The sequence below is a fragment of the Geotrypetes seraphini genome, chromosome 6, assembly GCF_902459505.1.
Source record: "Geotrypetes seraphini chromosome 6, aGeoSer1.1, whole genome shotgun sequence".
Classification (NCBI taxonomy): Eukaryota; Metazoa; Chordata; class Amphibia; order Gymnophiona; family Dermophiidae; genus Geotrypetes; species Geotrypetes seraphini.
This window is the reverse complement of record NC_047089.1, coordinates 212,618,174-212,642,577: the sequence shown is the minus strand read 5'-3', so window position 1 is coordinate 212,642,577 and position 24,404 is coordinate 212,618,174. Positions and strand designations below refer to the sequence as shown.

General features: G+C 42.6%; 1 protein-coding gene across 1 annotated transcript in view; it reads left to right on the top strand.

The window, feature by feature from the left end:
• ADGRA2 (adhesion G protein-coupled receptor A2) overlaps positions 1–24,404 on the top strand; it is a 280,253-nt gene that overhangs the window by 238,406 nt on the left and 17,443 nt on the right. The window contains exons 10-16 of the mRNA XM_033948774.1: positions 2,839–2,988; positions 8,407–8,568; positions 9,698–9,913; positions 12,057–12,258; positions 14,565–14,773; positions 17,247–17,374; positions 20,275–20,398. Of these exons, the coding sequence (XP_033804665.1) occupies positions 2,839–2,988; positions 8,407–8,568; positions 9,698–9,913; positions 12,057–12,258; positions 14,565–14,773; positions 17,247–17,374; positions 20,275–20,398 (1,191 nt within the window). The remainder of the gene's footprint in view (positions 1–2,838; positions 2,989–8,406; positions 8,569–9,697; positions 9,914–12,056; positions 12,259–14,564; positions 14,774–17,246; positions 17,375–20,274; positions 20,399–24,404) is intronic.

Below are 24,404 nucleotides of genomic sequence, written 5' to 3'. Positions count from 1 at the left end.
CCTTTGCATTGCTGTGGCCAGGTTTGCACAACAATTCAGACCACAGCAATGCAAATATCAATTTACCAGGGCAATCACTAACCTGTGTCACCTCAGTACTATAGGCTTTTGAATCCTACAATCATTTTTGCTTGGTAATATAGCGTTTTGCTCAAGATCAAAAGGAGTAGCAGTGATATTTGAATCCTGGTTTCCATGATTCTCACCCTGCTACTCTCACCACCACACTACTCTTCCATTCCACTTTTGAGATTCAGGAAATTAAGTCTTCAGGGATTTCCTTAGTTCCCCTGGAGTATTCCGGATAAGATCCTTGTTGCTTCTATTTTTTTTTAAGACCTATCTATTTAAAAAGTACAATATTTAATAGATATCAATATCAATTTGATAAATGGATTTTTATTATTTTTATGGAATAAGGTTTACAGAGGCTATTTTAGTATAAATAATCTGTATTGTGCATACTTTGTTTGAATGAGTTAGGGTCATACTTTATCAGTTAGTATCTTTTATTGAATTGTGTTATTTCCTTTTATAAGACACTGTTATCTGGCTCTGTATTTTAAATACTTTGTAATTTATTGTGTAAACCGCCAAGAACTGATGGTATGGCGGTATACAAAAATAAACTATTATTATTATTATTCTCAAAACAACCGCTTTTATGAAGCGATCTCCCTCCCCTCTCCTTTTTGTCCTCTCCCCTCCCCTTCCTACCTCCCTTTTATTTTTTTGTCTTTGATGTAATTTTAAATCTTCCCCTCCCTCAGTGCCTATCGTACCTAATCCGTCCATATCTTTGTCTGGTTTTTACGTTCCCCTATTTATTTATTTATTTTTAATTTCTATTATTGCATTTTTTTAACTCAAATTTTAGGAATTGTAAACCATCCAGATATTTGTTTGATGGTCGGTATATCAAATTGTAAATAAACATGGAAACTTAGGGCTCCTTTTACGAAGGCGCGTTAGAGCCTTAACGCACGGAATAGCGTGTGCTAAAATGTCACGCACGCTAACCACTACTGCCTCCTCTTGAGCAGGTGGTAGTTTTTCAGCTAGCGCGCACTATAGCGCACGCTAATCCGGTGCGTGCGCTAAAAACGCTAGCGCACCTTCGTAAAAGGAGCCCTTAGATCAGGGATATCAAAATCCCTCCTTGAGGGCCACAATCCAGTCGGGTTTTCAGGATTTCCCCAATGAATATGCATTGAAAGCAGTGCATGCACATAGATCTCATGCATAGACATTGGGGAAATCTTGAAAACCCGACTGGATTGCGGCCCTCAAGGAGGGACTCTGAGACCCCTGCCTTAGATGCAATAGCATAGACCAGGGGTAGGCAATTCCGGTCCTCGAGAGCCGGAGCCAGGTCAGGTTTTCAGGATCTCCATCATGAATACGTATGAGATGGATTTGCATGCACTGCCTCCTTGAGATGCAAATCTATCTCATGCATATTTATTGTGGATATCCTGAAAACCTGACCTGGCTCCGGCTCTCCAGGACCGGAATTGCCTACCCCTGGCATAGACCATTGACTCTTAGCCTTTCTTCAGTTGTGACATGCCTACCAGACATTGTTCATGTGTGTGACTACTGAACATTATAAGTCACAGCTGAACAACAACAACAAAAAATCTTAAATATTTCATTGTTAAAAATGATGCAAAAGAAATATAACATTTTCTTAAACATAATTTCCTTTGTGTTTTATAAACTGCTGTTAAAATTAAAGTTTACAAGTGAATATTAAAACTTCTTTGAGAAAAAGTAAAATGTTTGGAAAATCTGGTAACCCTATGTCTACCTAGCTTGCAAGCACAATGTTTGTTAAGGAAAGCATAGGCTTTCTGTTTAAGCCTAGTTTTTGGTGATACACCGGTTGAAAACCATTGGCATAGACTGGGGCATAAATACTACTGAGCAACAAAAAAGAAATCCAACCAAATCTGCAGGAAAACCACCGGAACAGGAAAACCAAACAAAAACTGCAGACAATGTACACGATGCAGGCAAGAATTTATTGCACCAAAGATAAAATGCAGTAAGATAAAAACCTTTTTACCAACCAAGAGACCCGACACGGTCCGTGTTTCGGACAACACGCCTTCGTCAGGGGTCCATGGTAAATAAGGTATAAAATATACCGCATGAAATGAAGATAACAACAAAAGCCTGACTGTTGAATACGCCAAAAATGCTGCCAAAAATAAAGCGTTTTTGGTGTATACAACAGTCAGGCTTTTGTTGTTATCTTCATTTCATGCGGTATATTTTATACCTTATTTACCATGGACCCCTGACGAAGGCGTGTTGTCCGAAACACGGACCGTGTCGGGTCTCTTGGTTGGTATAAAGGTTTTTATCTTACTGCATTTTAACTTTGGTACAATAAATTCTTGTCTGCATCGTGTACATTGTCTGCAGAAATACTACTACCACTACTACTACTACTTATCACTTATATAGCGCTGAAAGGCGTAAGCAGCGCTATACATTTTGACATTTATGGACGGTCCCCGCTCAGAAGAGCTTACAATCTATCTTGGACAGCAGACACAACATATAGGGTTGGGGATGCAGAACCCAAGGTGAGAGGAGTTAGGAGTTGAAAGCACTCTCGAAGAGGTGGGCTTTTAACTGGGCCTTGAACATTGCCAGAGACAGAGCCCACCGTAGGGATTCAGACAGCCTGTTCTAAGAAATATGATATCAATAAGACCCACTGCTCTAGTTATGGAACAGTGGAGTTAAGAGAAACACAGAAAGACATGAAATTCCTCAGTTTTGTTCTGCAGACCATTTTGTAAAACTTTGCGGGTGGTGTCTTTCCAGATGCCCATCAATGCCTCCAACACTCTGACACTTGCCCACCAGCTCTGTGTCTACACTGCTGAAGCAGCCAACTTCTCCGACATGATGGACGTCATCTATGTGGCTCAGATGATTGACAAATTCATTGGATATGTGGATCAGATCAAACAGGTAATGGACCGAGGCTGAGAATGTGAACATGGAGTATGTGCTGCTCTTGGCACAAGTCTGGATGATGGGTTGTAGCAGAGAGATGCACTTGCTCATGATTCTTTGTCCCAGGCAGTTTCTTCTCGCTTGTTTTTTTGGTCCAACTCAGCTGGAGACAAGGCCCTGGATCTGGTGCCATAAGCCTTCCTTCAAAGCTACATGAAGGTGTATTTCCCCCATTATATTTTGTACCCATCCCCCAACATACTCAATTCTGCCCAGGCTTTGACTGCAGTCTATAAACTGGGCGCTAATATTTATGTGCCCATTGTCACCCGGATTCTATATATGGTGACTAAAGTTGCGTGCATGAATTTGGCTGCATGCCCAAATTGCGCCTGCAACATAATTGTTTATCAAACCAGTTGGCACTGACAATTGGCCTCTAACAAGCAGCACAAATTAGAATTTGCAACTTTCTAAGTGTATTTTATAAAATGGTGCATATAAATTCTAATGTGCAGATCTCTAAAGAGGGTGTGGCCATCAGAAAGGCATGGGTGGGGCATAGTCATTCCTAAAAATTACACATGTTGTTATAGGCTACGCCCGATCTATGCAGAATTTAGGCGCAGGCACTTACGCCAGGTATTAGTTGGCATAAATGGTCGCACTTATATTTTAGTCACAGGGCCAGCCACCACATGTATTCTATAAATCGCACCTAACTTTAGGCATGGTTTATAGGTGTGTGTGTGTATGTGGTGGTGGTGGTGCAGGGAGGGGGGGAGGCGTTCCTGTGCCAAATTTTTTCAGCACCATATTTAGAATTTACTCCTGTATGCATAAACATGTAGCATAATAGCATATATGCACGAATATCCCTGTGTACGTGCATGTGCCAGTCTGCTGCCTAAAAGCTCTTCTGTAAATACACAACTGTCTTGCATAGCACATATTTGGACCAGGTTTTTATATGTGTAAGTCTGATGCTTAAAGTTAGGCATGGGAATTGCCACTATGTGCTAGAGTCTATAAAGAGCACGCACCCTTAATAGAATAGTGCAAGGGTAGGCAATTCCAGTCCTCGAGAGCCACAGGCAGGTCAGGTTTTCAGGATATCCACAATAAATATATATGGGATGGATTTGCATGCACTGCCTCCTTGAGATGCAAATCTATCTTATGCAAATTTATTGTGGATATCCTGACCTGCCTGTGACTCAAGCGGACCGGAATTGCCTACCCCTGGAATAGTGCTTAGCGCCAGTTTGGTTTTTTTACACCCATTTTTGAGTGCTATGTATAGAATTCCTCCCTTTGTCCCTGCTGCATTTAAACGCAGCAATATGATAAAATAAAGAAGCAACCTCATACCAGGTTGCACCAGTAGTCTTTAATAGAATCTTGGTTTCTAGTTTTTTTTTTAAGTTCAATTTATTTATTGAGTAATGAAGAAAAGGAAAAAAGTACAACATAGAACAATGGCTTCTAGTTTCATCATAGAACAGGATCCCACCTTGCAGCCTTGGGGGCCTCTAAATAGAGGTGCCCAGTTATAGAATATCCCCCTTACCCCTTCTTTTACAAAGGTGCGCTACGCTTTTTAGCATGTGCTAAACGCTAACATATGCATGTTATCCTATGGACGCGTTGGCGTTTAGCGTGCACTTTGATTTAGCACGCGCTAAAATGCGTAGCGGGCCTTTGTAAAAGAGGGCCCAAGTGTCATCTTTGAGCGACAACCGTCACGCCCTTCCCCTCAAGGGCGGTGAATGCTGCTTTTACAGCTTCCCTAGCCCCCTGTGACTCCAAGAACAAATGACCTGACTCGGGAATCAAACCAGACACCTTTCACGCATCTGTACACAGCATGTATCTGAACTTTTTTTTTCCTCTTTCTAATCTGAATTAGAATAAAGCCATAGTGTGTATAAGAGAGAGTCACGGAATCTCTTGGTGATCAAACTTATCATACCACTGAACAGCAGTCCGCTCACGCGGTGGCCCCCAGGTCAAAGACCAGTGCTCTAAATGAGTCCAGCCTCACCTGTGTACATCCCAGTTTAGCAGGAACTTGTCCAGCTTAGTCTTGAAACCCTGGAGGGTGTTTTCCCCTACAACAGCCGGAAGTTTTGATTATGTAATCATCTTGCAGCGTGAGAATATTTTATTTATTCATTTTTTAAAAATCTAGCTCACGCATTTACAGTAGTACTTCACGGCAATTTACTAAAATGTCACAGACTAGTTTTCTATTTTCAGTTTCATGAGCTCAAAAAAAGTGACTTTTTTTTTAGCATAGCACTCGAGCTAGCTAAGGAAGAGTCCATTTCAGAAGTTTCTTTAGAGCTTGTTCTAATTTCCCCATGACTGCTCTGTCTAAATTAAACTTTATCACCAGCCGTGACGGTATTAGCCTCAACACTCATAGAATTCCTATGAGCTTCAGAGCTAATACCGCCATGGCCAGTGATAAAAAAAAAAAAAGCCTAACACAGCTTTCTAAAAGGGGACCCCAGGCCCTCTTTTAATAAGGTGCGCTAACCGATTAGCGCACGCTAATCGATAACGCGTGCATGTTAGTCTATGGACGCGTTAGCGTCTAGCACGCATAATTCGATTAGCGCGCGCGAATCGGTTAGCGCACCTTGGTAAAAGAGGGGGTCAGTCTTTATTCAGCAAACCCAAAACGGGTCGTGTTGCGGCACACAGTGCCTGCATCAGGAGTCTATACAAAAAAAATAATAAAAAAAAAATTGTTCAGAAATAATGAATACATCTTATTATGTACAAGCTATATAAATAAATCTGAACCACCAAATAACAAATATACAGAGAATATAGGGGATAAAAAGTAATTAAAAGGAAATTAAGAAGATGAAAAATATTGTGAAGGGTGTTGTTGCAAAAATGTGAGTGTGAGTCTATTTAGGATATATAAAAGTGAAATGGAACAATTAGTGCAAGGTTGTGTGAAAAATACACATATTATTAGTAATAATTTATTGTTGTTAGCAGAAATCTGACTTTTGCTCTCATTTCCATTCCAAATATCACAGTATCATAAGATAATGCCACTGGGTTATCTAATAAATTATTAATTTGGTTCCAAATTGATTTCCAAAAATTCATAATATATGGGCAATGAAACAATAAATGATCTAAAGTCCCTGCTTCTAGATGACAATGCCAGCATCTATTAGACGAAGAACTATCTAATTTTTGCAACCTAACAGGGGTCCATAACGCTCTATGTAACAGAAAAAAACAAGTAATGTAATGTAATGTAATTTATTTCTTATATACCGCTACATCCGTTAGGTTCTAAGCGGTTTGTAGAAAATATACATTAAGATTATAAATGAGAAGTAAGAAGGTACTTAAAAAATTCCCTTACTGTCCCGAAGGCTCACAATCTAACTAAAGTACCTGGAAATTAATAAAGAAGAGAAAATAAAGATGGTTGAAAAAAGAAAAATTCTATGTGAACTTATAGGATGGAAATTAAACTGACAGTGAAGAACTGTATGAAAAATACATATGGAATGCAGTTAGAGAGGGTAGGTTAAAGTCTCATAGATGCAGACACCGTACATTTCATCCTCCAAGACCAAATCTATAATGACTGGGGTTGCCATTCAGCAAATTACATATAATTGGAAGGATTGGAGGAGATTAAATTATAACTTTTGGTGGAATTCTTTATGCCATATCTATAAAATGGAAAGATTTATTGCTTTACAAAGGGGATATTTTAAGAAATTTCAGGATGTGTGGAAACCATTAACAAAATATTGTAAGGATTAAGTAAAATTATTTCCCTTTTAATTATCAGTTCAGGATATAGGGAGGGGGTATTTTTATTATTACATATATTATAATAATGGAAGATATGGATGGGAGGGATGGGAAAGGGGAAGGGATAAAAATTTATATAATGTACCAATGATTGTTTATAAGTGATATATTTATTGTTACTGTGAATGAATATATTTTACACTTAATGTAATTTTGAAAATGAATAAAGAATATAAAAAAAAAAAAGAAAAGTTTTCCCACAAAAAAAAAAAGAAAAAGAAAAATACACATATTAAGCTGGATGATCTTATCCACAATAAAGTGACAGGAAAGTGAATATGGGACTAATTTGATTGAGTGAATGTGAAGATAATAATAAAGTGTACCAGAAAACTAAAGAAATGTGAAAATTCTTCCTTACCGTCTGGTGAAATAAATAATCAGAAACAAGAAAAAGAAAACCCAACAGTTCCACATCGAATTGGAGTCCAACAACAACAGCCGGAACTATGGAGAAGATGTTCTTGATGCAGGCGTTTATTCAATCAATAATGGTTTGCAATAAAAATCCACATATGCATAAATTGAAGAGGATCCAACACGGTTTGTGTTTAGACACGCCTTCCTGGGCTAAGAGCAAGTGCGGCTGCGCTGAATTATTGAAGGGAGGAGGAAGTGGTACTCAGACGACCTGGAGACCTCTGTATAGGTTTTCTGCTGATTTCTCATTCACATTAGCTTTGTTTAATCTCAAAGTACCATTAAGGACCCCTGCGGAAGGTGCATCTGTCGAAACACGGACCGTATTGGGTCCTTTTCAATTTATGCATATGCGGATTTTTATTGCCAAACCATTATTGGTTGAATAAACGCCTGCGTCAAGAACATGTTGTTGTTAAAATAAATAAAGAAGCATGAATTGAAGATTACAGCAAAGATGAAATTACAGACTAATGTATATATCTATGAAAAATATATGGAATGCATATTGGTTGGAAGAAGATATATGGCCAATACCCTTAAAAAGTTTTATTCATTATTTATGTACAATTTTTATTTTTTTGTATAAACTCCTGATGCAGGATCTGTGCGCTGAAACACAGCCCATGTCGGGTTAGCTCAGGGGTGGGCAATTCTGGTCCTCGAGAGCCGGAGCCAGGTCAGGTTTTCAGGATCTCCACCATGAATATGTATGAGATGGATTTGCATGCACTGCCTCCTTGAGATGCAAATCTATCTCATGCATATTTATTGTGGATATCCTGAAAACCTGATCTGGCTCCGGCTCTCAAGGACCGGAATTGCCTACCCCTGGGTTAGCTGAATGAAGAATAGTCTTGGTGCTTGTTTTGTTCTTTTTGTTTATTTATGTAGTGTATTTTGACCTTCTCCATGCTTTTTTCATTAATTTAGCGTGATCATCATACCGTTGAAGATTGATACATCCGTACCTCTCCTCGCTCATGATATTTAGGCCATGGTCATTAAAAATGTAGAGTCTGTCATACCAAGAGTATTATCTAGTTCCATATGGATAGAAAATTTTGGTAAATCGTTACCAACACAACAGTATCAGGTTATATAAATCACTCAAAAATAACTGAACCTCTTCTGCCTCTCTGCTTTTGCCGTTTGCAGCTAGGTACAGTGATTATAGAAATGGCTAGTAACATGATGCAAGTGGATGAGCACATTCTCTGGATGGCACAGATTGAAAATAAAGCTTGTACCAGCATCATTCAGTCTGTGGAGAAAATTGCAGGCTTGAGGCTCAGCAGCAACTCCCAGGACCTGTCTGTGGTAGGATATACCCCTAATTACATTTTTACAACAGTACCTGCTCTGCTGTTTGTTAACCAAACAGCAGTATTTCAGTTACACATTAGAGAATGACACGGGGACAAATTTGTCCCTGTCCCTACAGGAACTCAATTTCCCCGTCCGGTCCCTGTGAGTTTTGTCGCTGTCCCTGCTCCATTCCTTTAAGCTCTGCCTTAATCGTACAAGCCTTGAACACTTATGATTTTAAAGTGTTTGAAGCTTGTGCAGATGAGGATGGAGCTTGCAGGAATGGGGCAGGGACAGGGAAAGGACTTGCGGGGATGGGATGGGAAAATGAGTTCCTGCGGGGACGATGAGAAATTTGTCCCCATGTCATTCTCTACTTGGGAGAACAGTATAGAAAATTGAATAAATAAATTGTGTGAAAAGTTTCAGCCTCTGATAACCAGAGTTGGTATTGTGACATCATAATGCCTTATTTCACCAATGCCTAAGAGTCAACTTCATCAATGATGTCACAATGGCTTGATTGTCCTTTACGGCACACTTTTACTACATTTTGATTTCTAGAATGGTGCAGTGTAGAGAATGACACGGGGGACAAAATTTTTCCCCATCCCTGCAGGAACTTAATTTCCGTATCGCGTCCTGGGTTTTGTCACTGTCCCTGACCCTGCCCCATTCCTTTAAGCTCTGCCTTAACTGTACAAGCCTTGAACACTTATGATTTTAAAGTGTTTGAGGCTTGTGTGGATTAGGCATTTGTGGAATGAGGCATTATGACATCACAGTCTGAGCTCTAGAATGTTGCTACTTATGATTTTAAAGTGTTTGAGGCTTGTTCAGATGAGGACAGAGCTTAGGCATTGGTGGAATGAGGCATTATGACATCACAGTCTGAGCTCTAGAATGTTGCTACTTATGATTTTAAAGTGTTTGAGGCTTGTGTAGATGAGGACAGAGTTTGCAGGAATGGGGCAGGGATAGGAAAAGAACTTGCTGGGACGGGATGGGAAAATGAGTTCCCATGGGGACAGGGAAAAATTTGTCCCCCATGTCATTCTCTATTACACATTTCAGAGCAGGAACATGTCCTAACAGAGTGCAACAGCTTGATGTTCATTGTTTCTCACTGTTTCCTTACAAGAACTCCAGAAACATTGCCCTGGAAGCCTATCTGATTAAACCGGACAGCTATACTGGTCTGAGCTGCACTGCTTTCCAGAGGAGAGATGGCAGCTGGCCACAAACACAGGGTGGGAACAGGCAGGAGCAGGAAGCTAATCAGCCCTCAGACCAGCTGCTGAAATTCAGGTGTACCACAGGCAGGTCCAATGTCTCTCTGGCCAACTTTCACATCAAGGTAAGTAAAGAGATCTGGTCAGCTAAACACAAATTGCATTTCCTGTATTAAAAATGTAGATTCTATTCTTTACATTATCATCCTCGCGCTGTGACAGGTCACCTAAAATTAGGCGCCAATTTGAATGTGTAAGCGCCGGCTGCATGCTGAATGGTATTCTATAATATAGGCAGGCAATTCGCACAGTGGTGCCAAAGTAAGAGGGTGGACACGTGGGTAGGGTTTGGTCAGAGCACGGGTGGATCCCACATATGCGTATGTAACTTACTGAATAGTATTGCCACATTTAGGTGCGTGCATTTATGCCTGCTGTTGACATGGCAGAAGTGGGTGCGCCTAAAGGTTGGCGCATAAATACCAACTTATGCTAGTAGTGAATTTGGAGCCATGTCATGGAGGAAAGCTGTGGCTCACTGGTTGAGCTGCCGCCTCTGCACCCAGAGGTTGTGAGATCAAATCCTGGTGCTGCTCCCTGTGACCCTGGGCAAGTCACTTAATCCTCCAGTGCCCACCGCTTTGAATGTCAGCTTTGAAATGCCAAAACAACAAACAGGCAGTATACAAGTCCCCTTTCCCTTACCCTTAAATCTTGCTATTATAGAGCAAGGTGATTTTAAAATATCAAAATTTGAGGTTAACTCTTGTCACTTCTGTGTTTGTGGGGCACCAAAGAGACCTGTGAATTATGAGAGAGTTTATTCTAGTGGCATAGCCGCAGGAGTGCCTGCCCCCCCTCGCCCCCACACACATTTTGGGCTGGGGCCCCCTCCAGAACTATAGTGCCCCTTTAAATGGCTGGCAGTTCCTGAGCTGCTCCCCTCCTCCTTGTACTGCTTCTTTGATGCAGAAGGCGGGGGCATGTCTCCGGTTGCCGGCGCCAGGGCAAAAACTAAGTGTGCTTGGGGAGTCCTGCAGTGGGTGGCTGTAAATACACCGCCGACTTTGCCATTGCAGAAGCAGTGTAATGAGAAGGGGAGTAGTTCAGGAACTGACTAGTAAGACATCCAAGTGCTGGTTTATAATGTCTTTTGGGCATCTATCTTTTTTGAAAATGTGCCCAAAGTGTGAAAATGCAAAGGGTTGTTTACAAGGGTGGAGCATGGGAGAGGGCTGCCACTTATGCAAGTTGATCAATAGGACCTGTATATATGAAAAATTCACCTTATTTTATAAAGGAAGCCTCAGCCCCACCACTCCACCGCTGTGTTAATTCATGCCTGCGGGAAGAATTACGTGGCACTTCATCATTGGCTGCCCATATATATTATTTATGCTTTAGTGTGATATAACACTAAAGCATAAATAATATATATGGGTAGCCAATGATGAAGTGCCACGTAATTCTTCCCGCAGGCATGAATTAACACAGCGGTGGAGTGGTGGGGCTGAGGCTTCCTTTATAAAATAAGGTGAATTTTTCATATATACAGGTCCTATTGATGAAATTGATATATATTTGAGTGGACTTGAAAGATATATTTAAGGTAGTGCCATAGGTTTACAGGACTTATGCAAGTTGAGCATGCCTTTACCCCCCCCTTAGGGGCTTATAGTTCCTTCATCATTAAGGAAGGTGTGACTGCAGTTGCATACATATAGGCACACCAATGCTGGGTTATACCTAGTATTCTGTAATGGAATCTGAGTGCCCAGATAGACTCTTACCACACTTGGCTTTGGGGCACATATGATATGATATGCGACTTGTAGTCTGCCAAATCCCAAATTTTAGATTCAAAGCGGTTTTATAGGAAAAATATAGAACAACCATAATGAACATCTATCAAAATGTATAATATGAAGGACCATAAATTTTAAGAATACGATTTCTCAAATAGATAAGTCTTTACATTTTTCCCAAAAGGATAAATAAGTAGGCATGGTCCTAAGTTCAATAGGTAACAAACCGCTTGAAAATGAAAACTAAGTTGCAAAGATGTATGCCATTCTGGAAAACAAAGGGAAATATAGCAACCTAGAATCCCCGGCTCGAGAAGAAGCTGGGGAAAGAGGAAAAATGAATAAACCAATTAGATATTCATTATGTAATGTTGCTGTATAGTTTGCTTCTCAGTGTCCAAGATTCGCTGGAGGCCACTGAGGATTAGTCATTTTTATTTCTGATCCTGTCATCTCCCATTAGAAAAGCATTGCATTGGCCTCCATCCAGCTGCCTCCCAGTCTCTTCGCCATGTCGACCTCCTTGTCTCTACCACTGCATTGCAAGCTCCAGTTCTTGGTGTTCAGGAATGGCAAACTCTTTCTCAGCACAGGGAACTCGTCAGGGCTTGCAGATGATGGCAAGCGAAGAAGTGTCTCCACACCAGTGATCTATGCTGGAACAAGTAAGCAAAACTATAGTTCATTTGCCATGTACATGCTTTGGATAAAGGCACCTACAAATTGATAATTTAGGTTAGGGAAAAGCTCGCATATCAAGAGACATGTGTTGCCAGTAGTTAAAGATTCCAATAATTATACCAAGTATCTGGATCGCTTCCTACCCTTTCCATTATATGTAAAAAGTTATTTATTCCAATACATGGTTCAGCTGATGTAGAATGCAGGCTCTATACGATATTTTGGGACTGTACTTCCATTATAACTTATATAAATATCTCCTGTAGAAATTCAATGCGGTGGATATATAGCATGCCTGGATTTCCATTAGGGATTCTGAATGCCTGAAGGACACTTGGCATCAGACACCAAGCAAATCAGAGAAAGGAAGAAGCCAGTCTAGAGTCTAGATGCGCTTCTATTTTCATTGATGCAACAATTTCACTGTGGCTTGAACTTCCCATCAGTTTTTTATAAATGTAATCTTCCTTTCACGCTGCTCTGAAATTTGTCATTATTTAATGCTTCTCGACAGTGACACCAAAATACGATTCAGTTTGTAGAGCTCCTTAAATTGCCTGGTCCCACTGAATCAATTCTTTCTATCCTTTATTCTTGAAATAATACCAAGCATTGACTTCAAGCCAGTCACATATAAGACTGATTGATTTTCATAGTTTTGATGACATCATAAGCCATGAGACCAAAGGTCAGGTCACCAGAAGCCAAGAGGACAATCTGTGCTTTATTTTCTCATTGAGTGTCTATGGTTAATTGCATTTAGCATTAGTCATGAATGGATCTGTCTGTTTTAGTCATGGCTCTTCTTGAGATGTCAGCCAGGGTTCAGCTAAATTTAAAATTTTTATGTATAACTGTTCCATGTATCCCAGTCCTATGTTCTCATATTTGTGGAAACCAAAATAGTAAGAAAATCCAGTTTAAAAAAAATAAGTATCTATCTATCTATCTATCTCTCCATCCCGTCCTCCCCAACGACCTCATATCCCACCCCCATTCCCCCCAAACAAATACATTTCAACTCCTCAGAAGTAGCAAGGAAAATTTCAGAGCCTAGCTGTGGGAGTGGAAGCAGTAATAGTTTGTAGTGAGCATGGAGATTAGGCAAGCATATGTTTTGAATAGTGGCTTGATGGTTAGAGCTGGAGAGATGCCAAGTTACCCAGTTCCAAGAAGGAGATTTTTGGCTAGGCCTGGCTTTCTGACAACTTTGTTCTGGTGCATTATGGGACCTGAAGTGCTGATTTCAATAGGCAGAATCGTGGACTATAAATATCACACTGAACTGAGATGTAGATTCAACAACCAGACTAGCCAAAATGTCTTCCTGCTGGAACTGGGTAACTTGGCAACTGTGCAGTTATGGGCTAAGAACCAGGATAGTTGGGAAGATCATTTTTTTCTCTCTATTGCCTTTAGGACAAGCCAGAGATGCCAAAGGTGGACTGCCACAAAGAGTAGATTTAAGGGCAATGAGTCTGAGGTATAAAGTTACAAATTCACAAATGGAAGAATCAAATAATATATTTAACTTTGGGGGTTTCTGAAAGGTTACAGACAGAGTGGAGGCAGTCTTAGGATCTAATCTAATCTTCTATTTGTGAGTCGCTCATACCTATACAGGCTCAAGGCTACTTAAAGAGAGGAGGGAGAGGAACGGGAGGAGAGGGGGAGAGAAGAGGGAAGAGGATAGGCAAGGCGGGGGGGGGGGGGGAGAAAGAAGAAGTAGGAGAGAAAGTGGAAATTAAGAAAGAGGGAAACAGGTGATTAAGTGTCAAAAAGATGGGATAGCTTTTGAAGGAATTTGTCCAGATAACTTAATAGCTAATTGGGTAAATTCCCTGGACCAAAAACTTCCCCTCACTTAGAATGTGCACAGGGTACATTTATACCAGTGGACTTCTCCACTTCAGCTGAAATTTTCAAAGGGAAGCACTATTAATGTGAGAATGTCCCCACTAGAGACAGAGAAACATATAGACCCATGTACTCTGTTTCATTTCAATTACATGCACATGCATTCACCCTACTCCCCTCCCTACATACACAATACATGCACACACTCTCTCTTTCTCTATCGGTGCTGGGCTGCTTCTGCTGTTCTTGTGCTCATTCAGCCAGTGCAATTGCTGGTGGAATGACCACATGCATTGCTTCCTGTGGGATGTATGTTGTAGTAAAGGCAATTTAGAGGTAGGACTTTGTGATATCTGATCAAAATGCTAAGGCTGAGGAAGAATGTAAGCATGTTAGAGGTGTGACCAATGACTATCCGTATTGTTACTCTTAGGAGGATGTGGTATCGGTAACATCACAGACCCTGTCCTGGTCTCATTCAGACACTTTGAGGATGGAACGGATCCCATTGCCGCCTACTGGAACTTTGATATATTGGGGGGCTATGGAGGATGGAGCTCAGAGGGGTGCCAGTTTGCTTATGCAGAGCCCAATGTTACCACTATCTATTGCAAGCACCTCAACAACTTTGCTGTTCTGATGGTAAGAACATCAGTCAACCACGAATGACATCTCTTTTCAACTTTTAACCTCTTCTGTCTGATTTGACATAAAATAAATGGTTCTTGTACTGGAATGACCTGAAATTAGCTAATGTTCTGTAATAATTCTCTTAAATATTTATAGCGTGCAGATGCCCCCATTCTTATTAACAGTTTCCTCAACAAATATGGCTGCCTTAACTTGATCAAAAAAGTTTAGAAAATAAAGAGCCATTAAATTGATAAGTCCTGTTACTCTATACTAGTGGTTCCCAACCCTGTCCCTGTGGACCACCAGCTAGTCAGATTTTCGGAATAGTTCTACTGAATATGCATAAGAGAGATTTGCGTACAATATAGGTGACAGGCATGCAGATCTGCTCAAAGCATATTCATTAGGGCTATCCCGAAAACCTGACTGTCTGGTGCAGTGGCATAGTAAAGGTGGCAGGGGAGGGTGGTCCATCCCAGGTGCTGGCTTGGTGGGGGTGCGAGCACCAGTCCTCCTCTCTGCCCCCATTCCTTCCCCACCCCACCCCCACTACCATGCCCACGCCATTTCCCTTCCCCCATACCTCTTTAATGTTCGCAGTGCGAGTAGCAACCCCAACCTGCTGCTTACGTTAGTGTCGGCTCTTCCTCTGACGTCACTTTCTCGACCCGCACCTAGGAAGCGACTCTAGCGCAAGTAGCAGGTTGGGGTTGCTTCTCGCACTGGGAACATTAAATAGGTACGGGAGGGGGGGAAGGGAAGGGACACATACGTGGGGGTGGAGAAAGAGCGGATGGGGAGGTGGAGAAGAGGGTGGGGGAGGGGTGCCACTGCCCCAGGCGCCTCTCACCCTTGCTACGCCACTGGGCTGGTGGTCCTCCAGGTCAGGGTTGGGAACCATTGCTCTATACCATCTCCAACTCTGCAACACTTCCAGCAATGTAATGTACAGTGAATAAGTTTAATAAAAACATAAGAATTGCCATACTGGGACAGACTGAAGGTCCATCAAGCCCAGTATCCTGTTTATTAATGGATCCAGGTTGCCAACTCAATCCAGATTCAGCTGACAGGGTTGATCCAGTACTGGGTTTGTTTACACCAGTGCATAATGGAACTTGTAGTCTTCCTTTTTCTAGGGAACGCAAGGGGGAAATCAGAAGTACAAGTCCTTGTGTGCCGTGGGGTAAACCCAGGACTGGATCAACCCAGTCAGGCAAATCTGGATCCAGTTGGCATCCTTAAATGCAAACATATCTCTGCTAAAGTTAATTGATATATCCCCAGCCTTGCTCTGAACAATATAGAGTGAGGCTTGTCTACTGGAATCATGACATATAAGCCACATGGGTAGCAAATGTGCTAAGTTTGTCTCTTTTCTGCATATCACTGTTGTCCATAAGGTGTGATACTTTTATTTTTTCAATTAGTTTGAGATATTTGAGCGTAGAGATTAGGCAAGCATATGCAAAAAGGGAATCGTAGACATAATTTTTATAGCCTAGCAAAGAAGTGTTCTTGCAAGTTCAAAAGATTTCAAAAAATTCAGGGTCAAATGGAAAAAAAAAATTATCAGGCTGGAGGAAAAGTAGGATTAGTTGTATATAGATCTTTGAAAAAAAGCATTTCCCAAAGCTAGATATAATACAGAATGATTAAGCTGATTTTCGAGAACAGCTTCTCAGATTGCATTACTGATGGAACTAGGTTTTCCAAATGGGTAATAAATTGAGTAGATGTTCACCTAATGTAAACTTGGCAACCATCCCTGCTTGGGACAGCTTGGAGCACTGAAGATTTTTCCAGCATGAGAGCTGCAGGGAAGACAGAACCATATTTTTTTTTCACTTTTTGCTCTCTCTTCTTAAACAGAGAAAACCAAAAAAACTTTGTGGAGTGACGATGTTCCTAAATGGACTTTATTTGAAAGTATCAAAGTTCCAAAGGTACACTAAAATCATCCACATAAAATAATTCCATCCACATAAAAGTAAATCATCCACATAAGAGCCTTAGAGGACCTAGTCCGCTAGGGATACAGGACCCAACACGGTCCGCGTTTCGACAAAAAGTCTTCTTCAGGAGTCCCTGGGGGTCCTATAAAGGTGAGTACGTGGGAAACAATTGTGTGGTGAGCAATGTCTCACTTCTGGCTCACCACACAATTGTTTCCCACGTACTCACCTTTATAGGACCCCCAGGGACCCTGAAGAAGACTTTTTGTCAAAACGCGGACCGTGTTGGATCCTGTATCCCTAGTGGACTAGGTCCTTTAAGGCTCTTATGTGGATGATTTTATGTGGATGGAATTATTTTATGTGGATGATTTTAGTGTACCTTTGGAACTTTGATACTTTCAAATAAAGTCCATTTAGGAACATTGTCACTCCACAGAGTTTTTTTGGTTTTCTCTGGATTTTCTTCTTTGTGGATATTTTGGGGTCAATTCCTTTTGGTTTTTTTTTCTCTTCTTAAACAACAGGAACTGAATAACTTCCCCAAGCAGTCCCAGAATGTGGCAGAGGTGCTCCATCCGATTATTTACACCTGCACAGCTGTGCTGCTCCTTTGTCTCTTTGCCACCATTATCATTTACATCGTCAACCACAGGTGAGAACACAGGAAGAGCCAAATGACAGAACACAGGGAGTTCTAGTTTTTCTGAAAGCTTGGATGGGCTCAACCTCTCCCCGATAATAAGGGGTGCGTTTATTATCTTTAACCTGAAAACCGGTTTCCGAGGCACCAATTTTGTGAATGTTTTGCTTGTCTTGCAAAACACTCGCAAACCGGTGCACTCATAAACCGAGGTACCACTGTATTTTGTAAGTTGCACATAAGTGCAGTTGAGAAGGGGGCATGTCAACAATCCACCTGCTTCATTTATAGAATTACAACATAAGAATAACCTTTCTGGGTCAGACCAATGGTCCATCAAGCCTAGTAGCCCGTTCTCATGGTAGCCAATCCAGGTCCTTAGTATCTGGCCAAAACCCAAGGAGTAGAAACATTCCAGAATCTCAAAGAGTAAACAAGATTCCGGAACTCTAAAGAATAGCAACATTCCATGCAGAATCCCCAAGGAATAGCAACATTCCATGCTACCGATCCAGGGCAAGCAGTGGCTTCTCCCATGTCTTTCTCAATAACAGACTATGGAATTTTCCTCCAGGAACTTGTCCAAACCTTTCTTAAAACCAGCTACTCTATCCGCTCTTACCACAACTTCTGGCAACGCGTTCCAGAGCTTAACTATTCTCTGAGTGAAAAAATATTTCCTCCTTTTGATATACAAACATGAGTTGTGGATATTCATTGGGGCATCTGGGCATACCCACTTACAACTGTTATTGGCTTGGCATAAGTGGGCATGCATTCGTTTGGGCATGCCATTGGAGGTTTGTGCAAGTATTTTATAATGGGATCAGGGCACTCTGATGCCATTCTAGTATTGGTACTTCCTGCGCTGCAACAGGGAATTAGTAATTTCAGAACAAGATAATTGTGCGGTTAAGAACTGCACCTATAAATTGATCATTTAGGATAGTGAACACTGACATATCGTGAGATATGTGCTGCCAGTAGTAAAGATTGCAACAATTATATCAAATATCTGGATCGCTTCCCATGCATTCCATAATGTGTATGTAGCAATTTATTCCAATACATGGTTCAGCTGATGTAGGATGCAGGCCCTGTATAATATTTTGGAATTGTACTTCTAGGTTCCATTATAACATAGAAATTGATATAAATATCTCCAGTAGAAATCCAATGTGGTGGATATATATAGTATGCCTGGATTTCCATTAGGGATTCTGGATGCCCGAAGGACACTTGGCATCAGAGACCAAACAAATCAGAGAAAGGCAGAAAGCAGCCCAGAGTCTAGATGCACTCAGGGGGAAATTCTGTAAAGGATACCTGTTTCTACAGCCACCCAAGAAATGGCTGAGAATCACCACCAGCATCCTATATAGAATCACATCTATCCTAAGGGACAGACGCCCAACCCCTCCTAACCAGTCTGATTCTCTAACCGGCACTCAAGTCACACTCACCCTACATTCCCCAACACCCATCTGACATTCCTGGACACTCCTCAACACCTTTCTGACACTCACCTGACATTCCAACACAGTCGACCCTCACACCCCAACATCCCCCCTGACACCTCTCGAACCTCCTTCCATACGTTTAGGAGATGGCTAGCAAGAGGGATGTCCACTCCCCCTGGCCGAAAGGCTTGCCTCTTCCAAAATGATGGGCCTTCTCCTTACCGGTACATTCAGGGATGCACTGAGGAGGGGCCTATGACGTATTGGTTTAGGTGCCTAAGGCACCTGGGCCAACTGGAGTCTTAGGCCTCCTTCCCAGTGTATTCCGAAATGCACTGGGAGTGGCCTAAGATTCTGATTGGCCAGATACCAAAGGCCCCTCCCATAGGTGGGAGGGTCCTTAGGCGCCTGGGCCAATCGGATCCTTAGGCCCCTTCCCGGTGCATCCCAGAATGCACCGGGAAGGGGAAGGCCTACCATTTTGGAAGAGGTAGGCCTGCCGGCAGGAGGGAGGAGGGAGTGGGCATCCCTCTTGCCAGCTATCTCCTAAAGGTATAGGAGGGGGTTTGAGAGGTATCAGGAGGGATGTTGGGGTGTGAGGGAGTATCGGTGGGTGTTGGGAAATGTCGGAGAATGTCAGGTGTGTATTGGGGAGTGTCGGGTTTGTGAGATCGACGGGGCCGGTGGCAGGAGGGAGTGGGCATCCCACTTTGCCAATTGGATGGGGATGTCGGGAGTGTCAGGGGTTCAGGGGATCGATGGGGTCAGTGGCAGGAGGGAGTGGGCATCCCTCCTGCCAGTCAACTTTGCGTGGGGGGAGCGAGTTCCCAACCACAGCTGCTCAGCTGATCGCGGCAGTGAGATTTCTTTGCTGCGATCAGCATAGCGGCCGCGAGTATTTGAAATGTAAACCAGCTTTTTGTTGGCCTACATTTCAGACACCTATCGCAGCCCTAGGAAGATGCTTTGGGATGCATAAGTTCGCCCAAGGCCACTTCCGGGAAAACCACACCTACGCCCAGCCTTGGATGAGCTTATGCATCCCTATGCATCTCCCTCAACCTCGACACACACCTACAATGTAGGTGGCCTGCCTCGGAGTGTTTTTTTAAGAAATGTGCATCCCGATTGACTGGTTAGACAGCAGTGGGACGGTTACCATCGCCTACAATCAAGACGCAATTTATAGAATAGAATTTGGCCCTTAATGTTTTAATTGATGCAAAAACTGCATGGTGGCTTGAATTTCCCATCTGTTCTTTATAAAATTAATCTTCCTGCCATACTGTTCTGAAATCCTATATTTTCAGTCACTATCACATTGTATTCAAGCAATAGTCCTTGCTCCTAAGTACTTTTTTTCTTTGTCTGTGATGGAAGGAACCTGGGTCTCCAGCCTTTTGCTAATGCTTTTCAAGAGGCTGATCAGTATAAATTGTTCTTTCCTTTCAGCGTCATCCATATCTCGCGGAAGGGCTGGCACATGCTGCTTAACCTCTGTTTCCACATTGCAATGACATCTGCTGTGTTTGCAGGAGGAATCACTCTCGCCAACTATTTGGTTATCTGTCAGGTTGTAAGTAGCTGCGCTCACATACTCTCCAAAATCCAAAAGATTAATTCTAAAGTACATGCTGCAGTTCACCGTGTTCCCTAGCCTAAGCCACACAGAAGGGCCCATGCAGAAAGCTACCGCAGGTTACAGTGCACTCTTAATGAGCAGTTTACTTGATGCTAAAAGAAGTTTTTGCACTCCGCTGTAGACATCAGCATATTAAAATACAGGCTAAAAGTTAATCAGATACCCTTTAGTATGCAAGAATGGGTGTGTGTGTGTGTTTAATGCCATAAACCAGGGATCTCAAAGTCCCTCCTTGAGGGCCGTAATCCAGTCGGGTTTTCAGGATTTCCCCAATGAATATGCATTGAAAGCAGTGCATGCACATAGATCTCATGCATATTCATTGGAGAAATCCTGAAAACCCGACTGGATTGCGGCCCTCGAGGAGGGACTTTGAGATCCCTGCCATAAACCTACCGTGTGGTAGCCCCTCCCCAGCATGACTGCCCCCCCCCCCACTTCCTCCCTACTGTTCCCTCTAAGCTGAGCAGGAGTCCTCCACCCACAGTCTCACCAATAGAGGGTGCTGTTTTACTGTCACATTTTTCAATTGTGAGGGACATGCAAGTTCTGCAGGACTCCAGGGAACATACCTGTCCTTAGCGACTGAAAATATTCCACCCCCTAGTGGTAGCAATGCAGCTGGAGGACACCTGCTCAGCTTAGAGGGAACACCACCCCATCTCTGGACTCCCTTTCCACACATACCCTGTACTCAGATACCAAGAAGGAGGCAGGAGTGATGCTCACTCGCTCCTGCATCTAGGTCATCATGTGGGGCCAGTTTGCTATATAAGAGAGAAATTTCCTTATTTGGCATATTGGACCCTTCCAGTACATCCCAGGATGCACTGTATGGAGCAGTGCATCATGGGAGATGACACACTGGAGGCAGGAACAAATGGGCATTGCTCCTACCTCTTTAAAGATACTTGGGTCTGGTGGGGGGGGAGGGTACTTGGAAAAGGGATTAGAATGGGGTAGTTGCCACTAGACACCAGGGATGACTTTTTATTAAATTCTGGGGGATGGTTTTAGAGAGGGGTGCCTCTAGACCAGGGCTGCCCAAGTCCGGTCCTCAAGATCTACTGACAGGCCAGGTTTTCAGAATATCCACAATGAATAAGCATGAGAGAGATTTGCCTGCACTTCCTTCTTGGTATGCAAATCTCTCTCTTATGCATATTCATTGTGGAAATCCTGAAAACCTGGCCTGCCAGTAGATCTCGAGGATCGGACTTGGGCAGCCCTACTCTAGACACTAGGGAGATAGTTTTAAATAGGGAAGAGGGGGGCCTATCAATCTGGGTGGGGGAGTGGGAGAGAGGCAGGCTGGTGAGCTGGTCCCGGCCCTGGTCACACTGGGGAGTGAGAGGTCCAAATTGGGGAGGCAGCCAGGTCAGTTGGGTGGAAGGGGAGTGATACCGGGGCTGGTGCAGACTGCTGGCACCTTTTTAAAAATGTCACCCTTTCTGTCAGTGCCAGAAACTGATAGGAAGGGTGACATTTGACGATGAGCTGAGTATTTCTAGCGTAATTTTTAATACAAAAGACATATAACTGACCATGTAAATAAGACAAGCCTTTGAAGGATGATCAAGAAATATTGTATAAAATTACTCAGAGATGTGAAACTCTGAAAGGAAGGCTACAAAACCTCCCTTGGGTAAAGAGTTTACCTTCCAGTCATTGTTGTTCTATAAAAAAATTTTTGATCACGACCTGGAAAGGCTAAAAAGTTCAAAATAACTGGTTTGTTCTTGTTGTTAATATCATGCAAACGTCACTGCATACTTGATGAAAAAAATCCACTTAGCTGTTAAACAGGAGTGAGGGGGTCCCAACGTGGCCCCGTTTCGTTCCCTGCTTCAGGGGACCCGATGTAAGCTGGTTCAGATTGAATCCTAGTCGATACTAGTGCTGGAATGGCATAACTGCGTGACTTGCAAACAAACGCATCATAGCTGGGGAGTCAAAAAGAGAACTTCTTGACCAGGTGGTCTGAATCGCAAGAAGTTATCTTTTTGACTCCCCAGCTATGATGCTTGTCTTATTTACATGGTCAGTTATATGTCTTTTGGATTTTGACTCTTTCTGACCTAGTGTTTGTCAAATAATATCCCTGAACGTAATTCAGTAATTTTTAATACAGCAGTAATTTTGCATGCTCATTGATTCACGTGACCCATGGCAATTTTACTGAGGAAACCCCACCTGTGGTTAATGGATCTACCATGATGGTTTCTGCAGCAGCCCCAGAAATGTCTTTCTTTTGGCAGAAGAAGGGATGCTACAGTGATAGGAAATAAGTTGGGCAAGGCTTTGAAAACACTTGATGGAGTGATGCCTTCTGTACAGAGCATAAATGATTTCTCATCTAATGCTAAACCAAATGTATTGACAGCCTGAAACACAACCCCCTCCCCCTTCCCACAACACCTAGGCCAATTACGGTAGAAGTGTTTAGTGTGACCCCATGACAGATGCATCCTATTTGCCTAGTTATCTGAAACGACAGTAGTTTATCTCGACACCACATAATACTGATTTTAATCTACACCACAACTGCAAAGAGAATACAGTCTCTAAAAATGATTAGAATGAATACAACCAAGATCCCTTGTGATTTGCTCTTTATCTCATTCACGAGAAGAACTAAGGCCACGATGCACAAAGCTCCCAACACCACAGTAAAAAAAAATACTGTGGCGAGAGCGATTTTTCTTTTACTAGCATGCTATTCATGTGGAGCATCGTCGGTAAAAGAGGGAGGAACTGTGCCTAGTGCTTGCTCAAGAGCAAATTGCTAGCACAGGTCCTCCTCCTGCCTGCCTGTCAAAAATAAAACGCAGCCCCTGATCTCCCTGCCTGCCGGTTCAGCTGATCAGGGCAGGGGAATCCCTGATCAGCTTAACCAGCAGGACTCCCCAAAGTCACAGATTGGCACCTTCAGGGAATCCTGCTCGTCTAGCTGAACAGGGATTCCCCTGCCCTGATCAGCTGAACTGACTTTTTTTTTTAATGGGCGCATCTGTAATGTATGTGTTACACATGCTCAACAGCTACATTCATGAAAAAAATGTAAAAACCTCCACGCCTTCCTGCCGAGCCCCTGGGCCAGGCCTGAGCTCCTGACCCCCACCCTCACCCAATACCCCCTACCTTTTTTTTTTCAAATCAGCGTGAGGGATGACCACTCTATCCTGCCTCAAGGGTTCCCCCACCGGGCTGAGAACCTATCCCTAAAACCCCAACACTCCCCCATACCTTTTTTTCACATCTGCAGGAGGGATGCCCACACCCTCACCTATTTGAAGAGCTGGGCCTGCTGGACAGGAGGGAGTGGACATCTCTCCTGCCTATTATCTTAATAAGGTAGGGGGATTGCTCGGCATGGGGGGTCCTGGAGAATCTGTGGCGGGATGGAGTGAGCATCCCTCCTGATGATTTTTTTTAAGTATAGGGATATCAGGGGAGTGGCATCGTGGGGGGGAGGGCACTAAACCACCAGGTTTTACTTTGGGGTTCAGGTGGATGGAGGCTTGACAGGAAGGGGAAATTGGAGACATTTTTTCAATGGCAGGTCTGAGCTGCTGTCTTATTTTCCTGTCAATGCCTGAGCTAATCAGTGCTCAGGCACTGATAGGAAATTAAGGCTCCGACAGCTCAGACCCTGCCATTGAAGTTTGGTTGCTAAACTGTTTTGTTTTTTTTTGCTATGTAATTTACATAGAGTGCTCATTATACAGTAATACTATTAAGCTCCTTGTAAAGCATTAGCATAAGATTCTCGGTGGCTGCTACAACAATCAATAGCAGCCACGGCGAATCCTTTTCAGCATGAGCAGCAGAATATCCTTGCAAGTAAGACTGGTTTTAACCACTCTGACTTGCAAGGAAACTTTTTGTACATCGGGGCTAAGTATTCTAAGATTTAAAATTCTCCTTCTTCTCCTCACTT